The 14951-nt window shown below is 34.5% G+C and overlaps 1 protein-coding gene and 1 long non-coding RNA gene across 2 annotated transcripts; one reads left to right on the top strand and one right to left on the bottom strand.

Moving 5' to 3' along the window:
- The first annotated feature begins 6 nt into the window (after nucleotides 1–6).
- Nucleotides 7–3702, top strand: LOC111371715. The gene is made up of 3 exons (XR_002698633.1): nucleotides 7–1343; nucleotides 1788–2248; nucleotides 3151–3702. It is a non-coding gene; the product is annotated as an uncharacterized LOC111371715 (long non-coding RNA).
- A 2953-nt stretch (nucleotides 3703–6655) lies between these two features.
- On the bottom strand, nucleotides 6656–9086 carry LOC111371714 (small subunit processome component 20 homolog). The gene is made up of 3 exons (XM_022993849.1): nucleotides 8171–9086; nucleotides 7805–8085; nucleotides 6656–6930 (listed from the first exon to the last, which is right to left on the bottom strand). The coding sequence occupies exon 1, from the start codon at nucleotides 8746–8748 to the stop codon at nucleotides 8350–8352; it is 399 nt and encodes a 132-aa protein (XP_022849617.1). The 5' UTR covers nucleotides 8749–9086; the 3' UTR covers nucleotides 6656–6930; nucleotides 7805–8085; nucleotides 8171–8349.
- Between the last annotated feature and the right edge of the window lie 5865 nt (nucleotides 9087–14951).

Here is a 14951-nt window from a genome sequence, read left to right as displayed (position 1 = left end):
TTTTTTATTTATTTTTATTTTTCCAAAAACTGTTGACAGGGGCATTTAACTTGGGTCAGGTAGGATAACTGGACTACTTCGCCATGAATTGGTGAACAACTGCCCTGACCCTGTCATAGCTTGTTACGCTCAGGCTGGTTGTGTAGAAAATTGGATCTGGTTCAGTAAAAATGGTCCATTTTCATCAAAACACTCGTGCTTGCGCAGGCTCTAGGCTAGAGACCACCTCATAAACATCTAGGAAGAAAAGAAATGAAATGATAAAATGAGGACATTTTAAATGTTACAGGCAATAAACTTCAACTTGTTACTCTATGTTGGACAAAATATTGATGGCGATTCATGATTTATCTTTTATTGTCAAATCTAGAATTATAAGGTCTAAAATCTCGAATGATAAAAGAATTGAAATTTTGAGTAGTAGATAAACACCACTATAAGATTAGTAAGAAAGCATGAATAAGAATATTCCTAATGTATTTTTGATTTGATTTGCAAAAATAAAAATAAAGAAATATGTTCCAGCTTTTTCTACCTTGTTATTTATACTTAATTTATGATGCACATTAACTTTTTAATTTAGTTTACACGCATAAGGTCTCTTTGTTCAAGTAATTTATTTATTTATTATATTAGATTTATTGTCCATATGATTGCATTAGTGAATGGTGTCGCAGCGGTATTTGTCTGGGTCGAACAATGAATGGGTATGTCAACTATGGTAGGAGTACAAGATATTCTTGGGCCACTGTGTTGTTTGGAAACTTGAAAAGTTAATGAACTGAACTTTCTTTTTGACTAATAACCCATGAAACAAAGATATTGGTTTTGCTAAAGAATCAAATACTTTCATTTCCTAATTCCTGAATCAATTCACTTAACCAGTTTCAGATTTGCATGCAGCCTTCTGAAGCTCCCTGCTTTGGTGTGCAGTGTGGTTTATTGAGACTGGATGTGTGGCTATTGGAGTATAATGTTACTTAACATGGTTAAAATGAGACGTGCCTTTGTTATCTTTCTGTTAATTAGTTTTTGTTTCAGGAGGAAGGATGCTTCAGGAAAACTCTCATAAAACCCCTTATGGCGGATTTCATGGTTGAGTCAAGTTGTGTACCCTATGAGTTGGGTAACTGGTTGAGGAGAAGTACCTATGAGTTGGATAACTGGTTGGGGATGATTTTTTAAAATAAAGTAAGAGTTTCAACGTTATCCTGGCTGCTGGCCAATGTACCTGAGGATTGTAAGTTCCAGAAGAGAGAACAGAGCTTTGTTCTTGCAAGGGTTGAGTCAATTTCCGTAACAATGTCATATTCCCATCACGATTCAAGCTTCAAATCGAAGAGGTCTAATTACTATTTGTAGGCAGCTAGGCTTCTCCACCTGTAGTATAAAAATATTCAGACTAGGAAAACTTTTGAGTAATTAATTGTGAGGCTAATCCTAGAATACCTTGACTCCTATTAAAAGTGGATACATTGATTTTTGACTTATTTGAGATACAATATGCTATGGATCTTACATATTTCGGGTAGTTATTAAATGACCTAATGACACTTGATGCTTGAGAACATAAGAAATCTGAAGTAAAATAGTTTCAACAGCTTTCTAATAGAATGTACTAGGTGACATGTTGTAAAAGTTAGAACTCGTTCAAGTCAGACTAATTGCAGAGCTCAATATTTACCACACGAATACCCTATAAAGGATTAAAGCCATTAGATTTTCTAGCTCATTAAATCCTTTTACTATTCTCCACCTATATTCAGACTTCTTTTTTTGTTTTGCAGGATGTGATGCCAAACCAGCTTCAGGAAAGGTGGGTCTGATTTTTATCTTCTTCTCCATGATTGTGTTTTGGTAAACATAATGGTGGATCGAATGAACTGTGAAAAAGGATTTATGTACCAGCTAAATTTGTTGGGAAAATTTTGTAGTCTAGTTTTTGGAGAACAAATGGTTTTAAAAAGTGATTAAATTAAAATTTTAAGTCATTAGAAGCTGTGGGTCTTATGGAATGTATTTGGTGGTGGTTGTGGGGCCTACAAAATTTGTGAATCTTTTCAAAGATATTATGTGCTTCATGGAGCTTTGAAATCAGGGACAGACTGAATTGCCTAAAATTTTCTGAATTTTGTTTCAACTCTGCGCAAGACACTCTCTCTCAATAGAAGAAGGGGAAGCTGCAGAAGGCATTGGATGGAAGCAGAGTCATTTACAATGTAGCTTCCTGGGGAGCTACTGCCATTGGGTATGTTTTCTCAAAATAAATATCATATTCTGAGTTTAGGTTGTTCAGATTTAGGTTGAATGACTATTTTAAGTTTGATGTCTGTGCTAAGGTTTAGGAAACTAATGATTATCCTTTTGTTCAGTCAGTAGTATAAAGGTTGCATCTCCTGAAATGCGTTGGTTCTGTATTTCACAATCATATGAAAAAAGAACAAAAGAAAGAATATGAAAATAAAGAGACGAGAATGATAAAATGAGTATTGTTTAAGAGTCACATAATCACTTTTGGCATTCTGCTTGAACCAAATAGTTGTAAGCCTTTAGTTTTGTTACTTTTGACTCTGATAGCGGGAGACGAGGGTTTAGATATTAATTTTTGATGCTTGGGAAATGTTTCAGCAAACCTTTAGGCAAATTATTGTCTAGCTTTTATGTCATGTTTACGTTGAAATGGTTTCAATAGCATATGGTACTTTATTTTCAATATCCTTGGTAAGAGCATGACTCCTTGTTTCTCATTCTGGAGTTCAAACTTGAAAGTCACATGGGAAGTGGTCAGCTCATGTTTTGTGCAGATTTATAAGGGAAGAATGGAAGATGAATCGACATGACTGCTTTTGAAAAGGATAAAAAATAATGAGAACGTGCAAGAAATGCTCAAATCGAATGTGGATAACCTATCTCTCTCTCTACAAGATTGGTGATTTATAGCTCTTACTGAATCAATGTCCTGATATTAATGGGGTTATGCATTCTTTTCTTGTTTAATCTATATATACAGCATTCATTATCAATCTTGTAGATATTTGCTACCATTGCTTCCTTCAATGTTGGATTATTCTACCATCTCGTTAACTTTGTTACCGTTGCTTCTTCAAATGTTGGATTATTTACTGTTCGTTCGTGCTGTGCATGGTCCAGGATTTATCAAAACCCAGCCCTTTTAAGGGCTGCTGGTGCAGCATTCTGGACATCGTGTCATGCTATCTCAAAGCTTTTCTGAGCTAGAAAGAGTCCCGTGCTTGAGTTTTGAAGTTGTTGTTGCCCTTGCTGCCTTGGCTTCTTTCCATATTGCGAAATTGTCCCACAGACTGCTTTCCTTTCGCACACAAGACGATTAATTCCTTGGATGTTAGTTGTTTCTGTACATATTTTCCTAGTCGTCTTCATTGGTATTATCTCGATGTAACATTCAGGAGGGAGCCTTCTTCTGGGCAAGAGCCAGCAATGGCTGTACATACATGTATAGGTGTGATGTTGTGAGGCGTGCACTATCACCAACTAATTATTTCTGAACTAATGTAATTTATTATGGAAGCAACAATGCATATTTTGCAGGATTTATTATTGCAACTGTATATACCTTTTTTTTTTTCTTTCATCCTGTATGATCCGATTTCTCATGGTTAGACGGATTGCAGTTTCATGATGTAAAAGATCTCAATGCCAATTTCAATATTGTTTTTAAAGTCACTGAACTGTAATTTTTTTTTATTTAAATATATTCTGAACTTTCGACTTTGTTTATTATTCGTCACTTAGCATGGTTTGATAATTAATGATTTGATGGCGAAAAATAAAATCGTTAATTTTTTCCAGACTATTTGGAATGGAAAAAAATGTTAAAAATATAGTGATTTTTAGGAATTTAAGTTGAGCAATGCTACAATACAATGGAGAAAATTTACAGAGGTTTTATAGGTGTGGTGGGACAGCATTTTTTTTACAATTTTTTTATTACGTGAGGGTCCCCCTTGGAGCCCATTCCATTGTCAGTATATAAAGCCTGGTAAATAGCTCCTAGGCAAACAAGTTTTTTCCATTTAAATTTAGTGACAGCCGGGAAAACTTTGCGGGTTTGAAATTTTTTTTTTTAAAACTTCGATGGCCGTTGAAAAATAACATTGAAAGCATAGTGTTCATTATGATTTTACTAAAAGTTTCATAAGCTTTACATGTATATTATTGACTAAAATAATGTACAAGTAAAAAAAATATTATTGAACAAAAAGTATTTAATAACATAAATAACATTCTATGGGAGAAAAATCAAATCTAGCACTAGACTATTTCATATATTAAGGTTAGACATTTTGTTAGTCACCGAATTAATAGTATCCAACGTTAGATTGCATTTTTTGTTTAATCACTTAATCTTTGTCTACCTCAATTAATGAATTTGTTGAGCTGGTGAAAATTGATTGGATATACAAGATACTATTAAGTTTGAATTCGTAATTCGATATGGAATATATCATGTCGAGTATTTTCCTTTGTTTTAGTTGATCCAACAATTATGAAAGGGTTGTGTTGGGTTACATTTTTTAGCCTATCAACTCATGAGAACCAATACATTCTTCTTGTAATGTGCTTGTTTATATAGGAAAATAACACTATTAGGCCACAAGTTGGGCCTTGAATCGAAAAGGGCATGAAATCAATATATGGGAAAGTTACAAAGGAAAATTGGCAACTATCACAAATTTTTTTTTAAAGCAAAATATCAACATAACCTTAATGTTTTCTCAAGCTCCATCAGAAGATGATGGGGGCTTGGATACCCCAACTGTATATATAAAAACAAATACCTCGAGATTCTAAACCTGACATTCAAAAAGCAAAAGGATGAAGATACTTTCAATACAAAACTAGCAAATGAAAATCAAGTTAATGCTCGCTAATGCTAGGAAATTCATATATATCCGTACAAGAGGTCGGAGTATTTGTGGAAAGTCAAGGGGGACCATACTCTTGATAATGACGTTGTTCTCATCCTTTAATTATTTAACTGTTGGACTGGAGGATGATTTGGTGTACACTGAGGATTTTGAGTTCTACCAGGAATTTGATTGTTATACAAGTGAGAGGACAGTAAGATCAAAGGTTTCATGTGGAATAAAATTGATGAAAAATTGGTCAAAGTGACAAATTTGGGCGATACGATGTTGTTCCTGGGTGATAATTGTACATTTTCAGCATCTGCTTTGGTTATGTTTGGGTGCAAAGAGAATTCTATATTTTTCACAGATGAGGTTCTTATTTATTTATTTATTTATATTCAGGGAAGATGATTGGGATTGAAGTGTCGCAGTATCGGAGTGTTTGATTTAGAGAGTGGAAGTATTAATCCAATTGACAGTCACAATCGTCATTCCCATGTGTTTTTGCCGCCACCTGCTTGGTTTGTTCTAATGTGTTATGTCGAGGAATTTATGTATTTCCTTTCTGTTTTTCAGGCGAAATATGTTTTACATATATATTCCAGTTAGTCATTTTGGTCTTTTTTCACTTCAGGTTGCTGACTATAATATTATAGCTCCACAACAAACAATAGTTAATATTAATGAAGTAGACAAGATCCCAAAAAAGGTATTCTGAAGCATACTACAGTAAATAAAATATATGATGCATTGATAGTTAAGTGTCTTAAAACCATTTATGTTAATGATCCAATTCATACCATACTGTATTTGCAGTGCAAGCAAGAATCTAGATATTTCTATCAAACTTGGATGCTAAAATGTTCACCGTAAGTAACTGTTTCAAAATTCACAAATGAGCAAAGTCTGGAATGTATATATAATGTAGATGTAAGGCTAAATAATTCGTAACCTCCGACTCAAAATTTTATGAAGAAAAAGAGATACCCTTGCTTTTGATGGGCATATCAGAATGTTCCGAGTTCAAAGATTGTTTTTTTTAAGGATAAAACCGAGCTACCAGAAGAAAAATAACCACCTACTTGAATGACCCTCACATGTGAATAGGCCCACACTGACCCCATATGGAAAAAAAAAAAAAAAAAAAAAAAAAAAAAAAAAAAAAAAAAAAACCTCCCCACCCACCCCCATTGTGAGTGTATCTCAACTAGGGTGTCAAAAATTTTCTGGCACCCTAGCATGATTCTTTTTTGAAGACCCTTTTTGCATAAGACTGATCTTCCAAGTACTCTCTTTTTGCAGATAATGAACATATCCATTAAGTTTTTTCCTCTTCTGTGACATCTTTCATACCATATAAAGCTAAGTAGGAAAACAATATAATATATATAAATAAAGGACACCCCTGATGCTCCGTTTATTAAAATTACTTAACCTATGGAGGAGTAAAGAAAGAACATATCACAAAGAACATGGGAAGTGGGAATAAGAGACCATTCTACACCATAAGAAAATCAACTATTTCATTGAGTATGAATTGCCACAGGTGTGTTTACGTGTTTCTTCATTTGCGTACTACACATTTATCTATTGACAATATCCTTCTTCATTAGAGTGAAAAATTTATGGCTGCAAGTGAATGTAGATGTGACATTGAGGATAAATCGCCACAGGTGTATTTGAGTGTTTCTTATTTTGTTTGTTGATTAGGGATTAAAATCATGAAACAGGTGATGCCAACAAAAATATGACAATGGACCGCTCACTAATATGCAATCACTGATAAAAGCAACAGATCAGTACCTCAAGATCTCTGTCAAAGCACAAGTTAACAAAATTTGAGTTGATCTAGGATCTACTTGAACATAATAAATGAACAACTTGCCTCCTTCCACCAAGGAATCACGGCTTCATCATAGAGATCTTGTTCAGATGTAAGAGCAATGACAGCAAACTGTAAAATCCTTCTCATAGCTTGCAATACACTAGTCAAGTGTTTTTCGATACCCTTACTCATTACTTCGACCAGTAAACCTAAAACCTGTGAAGACATAACAAAGTAACTCATAGGAAAATAACCTGTAATGTAAGTGTTAAAAGAGAAAGTGACTTGGATTAAACTTCTTTTCAGAATCCAGATGTTATTACTATCTATCATAATCTGTCAACCACAATTAAATTTTCCATAACTTGTTCATAACCGCCAAAGAAGTTTATTGTAGCAAAATGTTGAAGATGTATTTAGATGGCATATATTTAGCCTCATCTTATACTTTCAATTTTGATATCAAGTGGTTCAGCATGATATTAGAGTAAGCAAAGATCCAGAATCCACTAGTTAAGGCTTTAATGGTAAAAATGAATCCAGCCTACACATGAGGGAACGTGTCGAAGATATAGTGGAATCATATGCATATGGCCTCATTTAACAGCACAAGCTTTTAGATAAAGTGGTTCAATACGAATTCAACATAATTGCAATACTAGAAAGCAGTGGAAGCGCCTTCCACTTTTAGATTAAAAATTCGCCAACTTTCCTTTGAAAGTAGTCCGAAATTTTTAAATGTGAATTTCACGAAAAAAATGGGGAAGAGGGCAAATCATTCCGAGGTGCTTAAAAGAAAGAAATATCCAACAAGTATAGCAATTAGATACAACTAAACAAATAAATAAAAGAACCAATCCTCAAACATCCTCTGATTTTTATGGTTAATGCAATGGTAAGATGGCGCTCCTTATGAAGAGCTGCATTCAATAAGTAGATGTTTTGTAGTTCCTAACAACATTGAGGTCAGATACACGATAAACAGCGACATTTGATTTAGATAAGATTCATACATTGCTGTTTGTTTCCTGTAACTGAGACATTGCTTAATAAAACATGAGATGAAATAAACAACTAGTGAAAACTGTACCTGTGCTGCAGCACCCCCGAGTTTCTATTTTTCACCCTGATACCAAGACAGACTATATTCCATAATGATGTGAAGTGAATGCAGGCTCACATGCGTAATAAGACACTTGATTGCAGCAGCAGCCATTGAGGGGGACTTTGCTGTCCTGATCATTTGCCAAGCGAACTACCAAATGCAGAAATAGTGTCTCAGAATGTTTATCAAGAGTTACTTTTGGAAATTTCATTATTATAGCATGCAGCATTTCAAGGACGGCTTTTCTCCCAGTTGAATGCTTGTATCTGAAACATACCTAAGTCATAATCATAGATAACTTCACAAAGAACACGTACCAAAAAATACTGAGAAAGCCACAGTTTCTCTTACCTCAAATTTGCAATCAAGAAGCCAATATGTTGTTGCAAGTGCTTCTGTGAAAGACGATAGTCAAGCAAAAATTGTAGTAACATTTGACTGCACTTCTTACGAATTGGTTCCAGATGATTTGTTACCATCAAATTGGCAATCCGCACAACAAGATCATATATCTCAGGAAGTACAAGTTTTCAGTGCACAACTGCCTTCAACAGTGAAAGGGCAACAAATGAGGCATTTTTTTCAAGATCAACAAACAATAGAACTTGGATAAACATCTGCAGCTGATCGGCTGAAAGTGAAATGTTAGTACTACGCAGAAGCAATGTCAACAACTTAATACATGACTCCATTGATTGAGTGTTAGCATTCACTAAATCTTGTGCAATAGCCAACAATGAAGTCTTTATCTTGTCTCCTTGGGATTCAAGGGATGGCAAATGAAGCCTCACTAGTGGAGACAGGCACCTAATTCCAGCAGAAGTAATGCTTTCATATTTTGAACTCAAACATTTACACAATAAACTCACAAAAGAGTCCAGCATCGATAGTAGGTCTTCGTCCTCTTTGTTGAGTTTTAGGTTCTTCATGTAATTCTGCAGCAACCCAAGAGCAAACGCCGTGATTAAATGACTAAATAATCGATTTGAGTTACTTATTCGTCGGCACTCCTCAACCCTATCTAGTTTGCTTGCCTTTGGAACATAGCTATTTTCATATTCATTATACTCGTTATTAATTCCATCTTCAATGAGGCCATACGTAAAGATAATGAGTTCAGTCTGCTTCACAGATGGATTGCGTTCAATGCCAGCAGCTATGTGATTTAACACTTTCTGCGTAAGATGCTTCTGCAGATGAACCGAACTGTAACAGGTGAAAGTAGTTTCAGAACATCGGTCTTGAATGTGATACTTTGGGCAACTAATTCCAGAGTTTCATAAGACTTTTGCTTTCTAGTCTCCTTCATTTTTGTAGCAATTTTCCCCACTTCTCTCTCTTCGGAAACATCTCCAAGTATATCATTCTCTATTATAGATAGAAGATCTTCCAAACAGTAGTCCAGCTTTCCACAAACCGGATAGAGAAGGAACTTTGACAATATAAAATTGAGAGTGTAGCCTAGTACATGCAATTCATATCCTCTTTTCAAGATGCCCTTCAAGACATTGACTATAAATTGCAAGTACTCCAACCCAAGTTCCTTTAAACAAGCAGCCAATGCAGATCTAGACTCATCACGAACACTTTCCAAGCGGTCCTTCAGAAAATTAGAAATGCGAGGAATTATATTTGGAAGCTGTGCATCCATAATTTCACCAAGTAGCAATTTTAGAAGCTTGAGTGCGACTAGACTGATGTTGCCATTAACATTTTCAGAATAAAAAATCAACAAATTTTGAATTTTTGGGAGTAAATGCTTCTGCAGGCACGTCTGTATGATAGGAAGTTCGGCAAAGCTAGTACATTTTCTCAATGTTATTGAAGAAGTCATTTCAATGGTGTATGGATCCGGATCATCACACGCAGAATCTTTGACTTCACAAACAGAAGGAACTTCCGAGAAATGGAATTGGACTAGGATAGCAGTAATTAGCCGCAATAATAGCTTTTGTTGTCTGGTTTTGATGTCATCTCTTTGAAGCATTTGTTTAGCAAAGCATAATATTGTTTCCACTTCATGCAACCAGAAACTGATGCGAGGGAATCAATACATGCACTTTTCACATGTTCATCTTTTCCATTTTGTACATCCAACGACATATTGAAAAGAAGCAAAACGAATACTTTATTGGCAATAACCAGGACAGTCATATGAGCATTATGAGCATAAGTAATGCCGCAGAAAGAAAATGGTTCCAGAAGGAAACTGAAATCATTACCTCAGACAGAATTCCCCCATAGGTGTCATCAACTGAACCTTCTAGCCAATTTCCTCTGTCTTGGGCTCGAACTTCTGTCCAGCGTGCGTGAATTGGAGCATGTCCCTCCATGAGAATGCCAGAACCTTTGTCTTCGAAACCTTTTGCAATCCTGTCTTTGGATGAATAAGTTTTGCTACAAATTTCTGAGTTTCCTCTAAAGACTGTAGAATTTTGGCCATATTTTGGGTAAGGTATTCCACAGATTTTTCCATTTCGGCTAATATTTGCACCTCTGACCTCACTTTTTCCATATCTTCCACCTTACTCTCGGTCTTCTTTTGTGCCATCAGGACGAACACGCTTTGCTACCAATTTGATAGGACTCCACAGGAAGAAAATAGTAACAGAGAATTGTTATTGAGTTTAGTATAGAATTACAGAGAAATGCACAGCACAAGTATACTAAACTAGACTCTCCAATACTCTTCTATTGCCTGCCCATCACTATAGTTTCCCCCTCTATTTATAGATAACTGCTTGCCCTTCCATTCTCCACAGAATTTTATTGTTGCACATTCTTCTCAATTCTTCCAGGCTCTTCTAGAATTGGGGGCCTATCATATATACTCAATGTGGGTTCCACGACTTCCTTCTTTGGATCATTTAAAACAAGCTATTGCAACCTCTACATTTTAAAGAATGTAGACATCATGAATTCATTCTACAGAATTCAAGCAAGCTGTTCTCACATGAATGAATACATTTGACCTAAATACCATGTAGAGCAATGTTTGCCAATATATTGGGAACAACACCAAGAACAATGTGCAAGATTGATAGCATTCGAATCATTGGTACAAATAAAATAGGATCCATGAGCTAGAATTTTAATCAACAAAAGATATCTTCTGTATATTAAAAACACGTATGGAAAATGCGATTGAGTTCTAACACATTTTCTATTTTGTTTATTTGTATTTTCGTTTAGCATCTTTGTGTTGCCTTTTTCTTTTAACCGCATTTTTTATAAGTACATTTTTGAACGATTTTTCGTCGACTAATTATAATAATAATGTTCCATGTTAGCATTTTTATTTGTCAAATCAGTGAAGCAGTCGAATTTTTTTTCTGGTGAGATATTTAGTGATGGATGTGATAAAGTTTTGATAAGTTTGTGATCATTCAAAAAAACTTTTATTGTTTGATGCCCAATAGAAAATATTGTGCAAGGTTTTAACAGCAATTTGCATTTTTAACCCTAAGAAGGCAAGGTGCATATATATATATAATCAAAAAAAGAGAAAATTCTGGAATGTCTAGATTTTTGTATATTTACTGACCTTACTTTATCCCTATTATCCATCATACGATAAATGAATAGATTGGTCTGAACTCATTTCATGGAGCATGTTGGTTTAATTGGAAATACTAAAAGAGGATAAACTTTCAGCGTTAATTTAATTTGAATATTATTTAATTTAATTTAATTATAGAACCATAACAAAGTAACTCATAGGAAAATAACCTGTAATATAAGTGTTAAAAGATAAAGTGACATGAATTAAACTTCTTTTTAGAGCCCAGATTTTATTACTATCTATCATAATTCAATCAAGAAATAGGGAGAACGACAAAGAATTAATGTTAAACTTCAACAATTCAATCAAGAAATAGGGAGAACATTAATGCTAAACTTTAACAATTCAATCAAGAAACAAGGAAAAAACAAAGAATTAATGCTAAATCCTCAAAACTGATCCTCATCAAAAAAGAACAATGAACAGTTAATTTTTGCATCAGTCAACGTTCAAAGCTAAAACCTAATTCTGTCGAAGACTATGATATCGTGTCATGCCTTAAGACTCTAAATTCACAACGGCATCATTAAAATCCTCGCCGGGGAGTTGAATTTCGAAGAAACTGAAGCACGATTCAAAACTTCATCTCTTAGCCCGGTCATTGTCTCCTCAAACGCTCCTAGTTCACGCAACTCCATTTTTTCCAAATTTTCATTCTCCCACCAAAATTCCCTCTCACTTTTACCCACAACCACCAGATTGTGGGAAACACGATTTGAAATTTTATCTCTTAGCCCGGTCAGTATCTCCTCAAACGCTCCGAGTTCAGGCAACTCCATTTTTTCCGTGTTTTCATTCTCCCACCAAAATTCCCTCTCACTTTTACCCCTCCCTTCAACCACCGGATTGGGGGCATCGTCAAGAAACTGGCATCGATTCAAAATGGCTTCCACAGAGGGTTCGCCAAAAGTGAAAAACTTGTTACCTGGAGATTGAATGAGGATTGCTACATCTGTGCCGCACAATATACGCGTTTCCGCGGCCTTCTTGAAAAGACCCTTCCGCCTCTTGGAGAAAGAAACTTGTAAACTTGTTTTCTTGTCGATCTTTTGGATTTCTATCTTCCGCCTACCTTTCGTTTTCTTCTCCGGAACGCCGTTAGACACTGTCATGGCTGAAAAGGGAGAAAATATCTGATTGATCTCTTGCTTCGATGATAGGAACGAGTTCAACAGAGAGTTCTAAAGGAGGGGACGAGAGGCGGAGGTTCTGATTTTGATTTAACTGTACGCTAATCTCGAAATTCTTAACGTTAATAGTGCGTAATGTTCCGATTCTAATTTTGAAGTTAACGGTAATTATTCAGAGGAGAAATTGCAACAGCGGTCCCTAACATTTTCAATTTTTGCAGAAAAACCCTTACCTTTATTTTGTACCAGCAAAGATCCCTACCTTTCATAAATATGCACATGAGGTCTATTTAGGCTCAAACCGTTTAAAACATCATCAGTTGACCGGGAAAATTCCTTGAACTATATGCCACCGCGATAATTTTATTGGATGTGAATACTTTTTTGGACAGTATTTTTGAATTATTTTTTGGACGATTTTATTGGATGTTGATATTTTAATTTTTTAGGTCAATTGACAGTGTTTTGAACGGTTTCGTCCAGATGGATTTTAGGTACATATTTATAAAAGGTTACGAACCTCCGCTGACATAAAATGAAGATCAGGATAAAGTATGAAAATATTGAAAAGGTTATGAACCTTGCTGCAATTTTCCCTTATTTAAACGTAATAAAGCTTGAATTACCAGTTTTTATTGGGTTCCAAGTTCCTTATTTTTTAAAGAGAAATAGAATATTTAATGGGAACTTCAAGAAGAAAAAAATAAAAAAAATCTTATTTAATTATGTCTTGTTTGGTTCTAATTAAAATTTATATTTTAATTCACGTTAAAATCAACAATGAATTTTAATCACATATATCAATAGACCCATAACTTTTCAACCACACACACTTAATCAACTTTTTATCAAATTCGCTAAAAATTTGATTTCACTTCCCACCAAACAGGGGCTGTAGACTTCATTATGCAACGGCCAATAGAAGATTTTAATGTTTAATCAAGAGTTGTATGTGTATTCTTTGCATTTTTAAGGAGAGTAATCGTTAACTTTCTATATAAGCTTATTATATCTATCAATTAATATGTTTGGGGTGAGCTAACGGACGAATTCCCATCATTTATTTATTTTTGTGATGTTATTTCTACATTTTTTAAAAATGCTTTAAAAATATTAAAACCAAAATTTAAGACTTCGGTACAATATTTTATGAAAAATGATTTATTTTGTAAAAAAAAATTTAAAATATAAAAAAATTTGAAAATGATTTAAATTATTAAAATAAAATATCAACGGTACTCAACAATACATTCTTACAATATTAGCAAAAGCCTAAATTTTGCTTTCCTTTAATATTTATTAGATCCTTGGTTTGGTAGCGAAGCCAGACATCCTTTAATGTGGATCAAAAATTAAGTTGCAAAACATTTAGCAACATAACATTAACAAAAATAATTAAATACATTATTATAAATATTGTTTAGAGAAAATTGCAATAGCGGTCCCTAACCTTTTCAATTTTTACAGACTTTTACCTTCACCTTCAATTTGTATCAACGAGCATCCCCAACCTTTCAAAAATATACAGCTAGGGTCCAAATCGTTTGACCGTTAGTTGACAAAAAAATTCGATTTTGACCAAATTTGGTAAGGGCAAAATGGTAACTCCACAAAATTAACATAAAAAATTAAAAAGAAAATAAGAAGAAACCACCCCACCCTACCTCCCACTCTTTAATGGAAAACCCAGAAGCAAGTAGATCTACCTTTCCCTTCTTCTCCACTCCCACTTGCACCAGTGGTCGAAATTGTAATCCAAAGGTCAACCATCGCAACCACATCGCAATGCTACCACCTTCGCTCAAAGAGCTTGTTTGGTATAGCTATTAATCCAATTAAAATCAATTTTTGATCGTTATTTCACTATTCTAGCTTTCATTTTGGAATTCTTCTCTTAGAGATATGACTCACTTTATCTCTAACGATCAAAAAATCCATTATAAAAATCTCTATCAAGAAAGCACAAAGATCACAATGTTGCAATCTGTAAGGTCAGTGCCATTAAGCAAATCACAATTTTTTTTCCATAAATCCGTTGGAGCTTTGTAATAGCTTTGATTTTTATTTTTCAATTTTATGAGATTTGATTATGATTGTGTGCGGATTTGACAATCATTAGTGATGGTGGTGATTGGTGGAGATCTGATTCTTAGATCTTTGGTGTCGATTTTGAAATCGAAAATGGATGGGTGGATTTTTGCTAGCTTTTGAGGTGTTTATAAATTACAGAAGGTTTCAAAATTGCAGAAGATTTAACAACCATATCACTCTTGGCTATTGTTATCGTAGCAAAGGTCGTTGGTGAATTAAGATGGTGGTGGTGGTATTGATTTATGTGCGACATTGTGTGGATGGCAACGATGACCTCCATTTGACAGTGAGTGAGTTTTCTTGATTTTATTTTCAAATAAGGCGTGAGTTTTGGTGTTATTCTCAAATG

This window comes from Olea europaea, chromosome 22, assembly GCF_002742605.1.
Source record: "Olea europaea var. sylvestris chromosome 22, O_europaea_v1, whole genome shotgun sequence".
NCBI classification, from domain to species: Eukaryota; Viridiplantae; Streptophyta; class Magnoliopsida; order Lamiales; family Oleaceae; genus Olea; species Olea europaea.
This window is presented reverse-complemented; position numbering and strand designations above follow the sequence as displayed.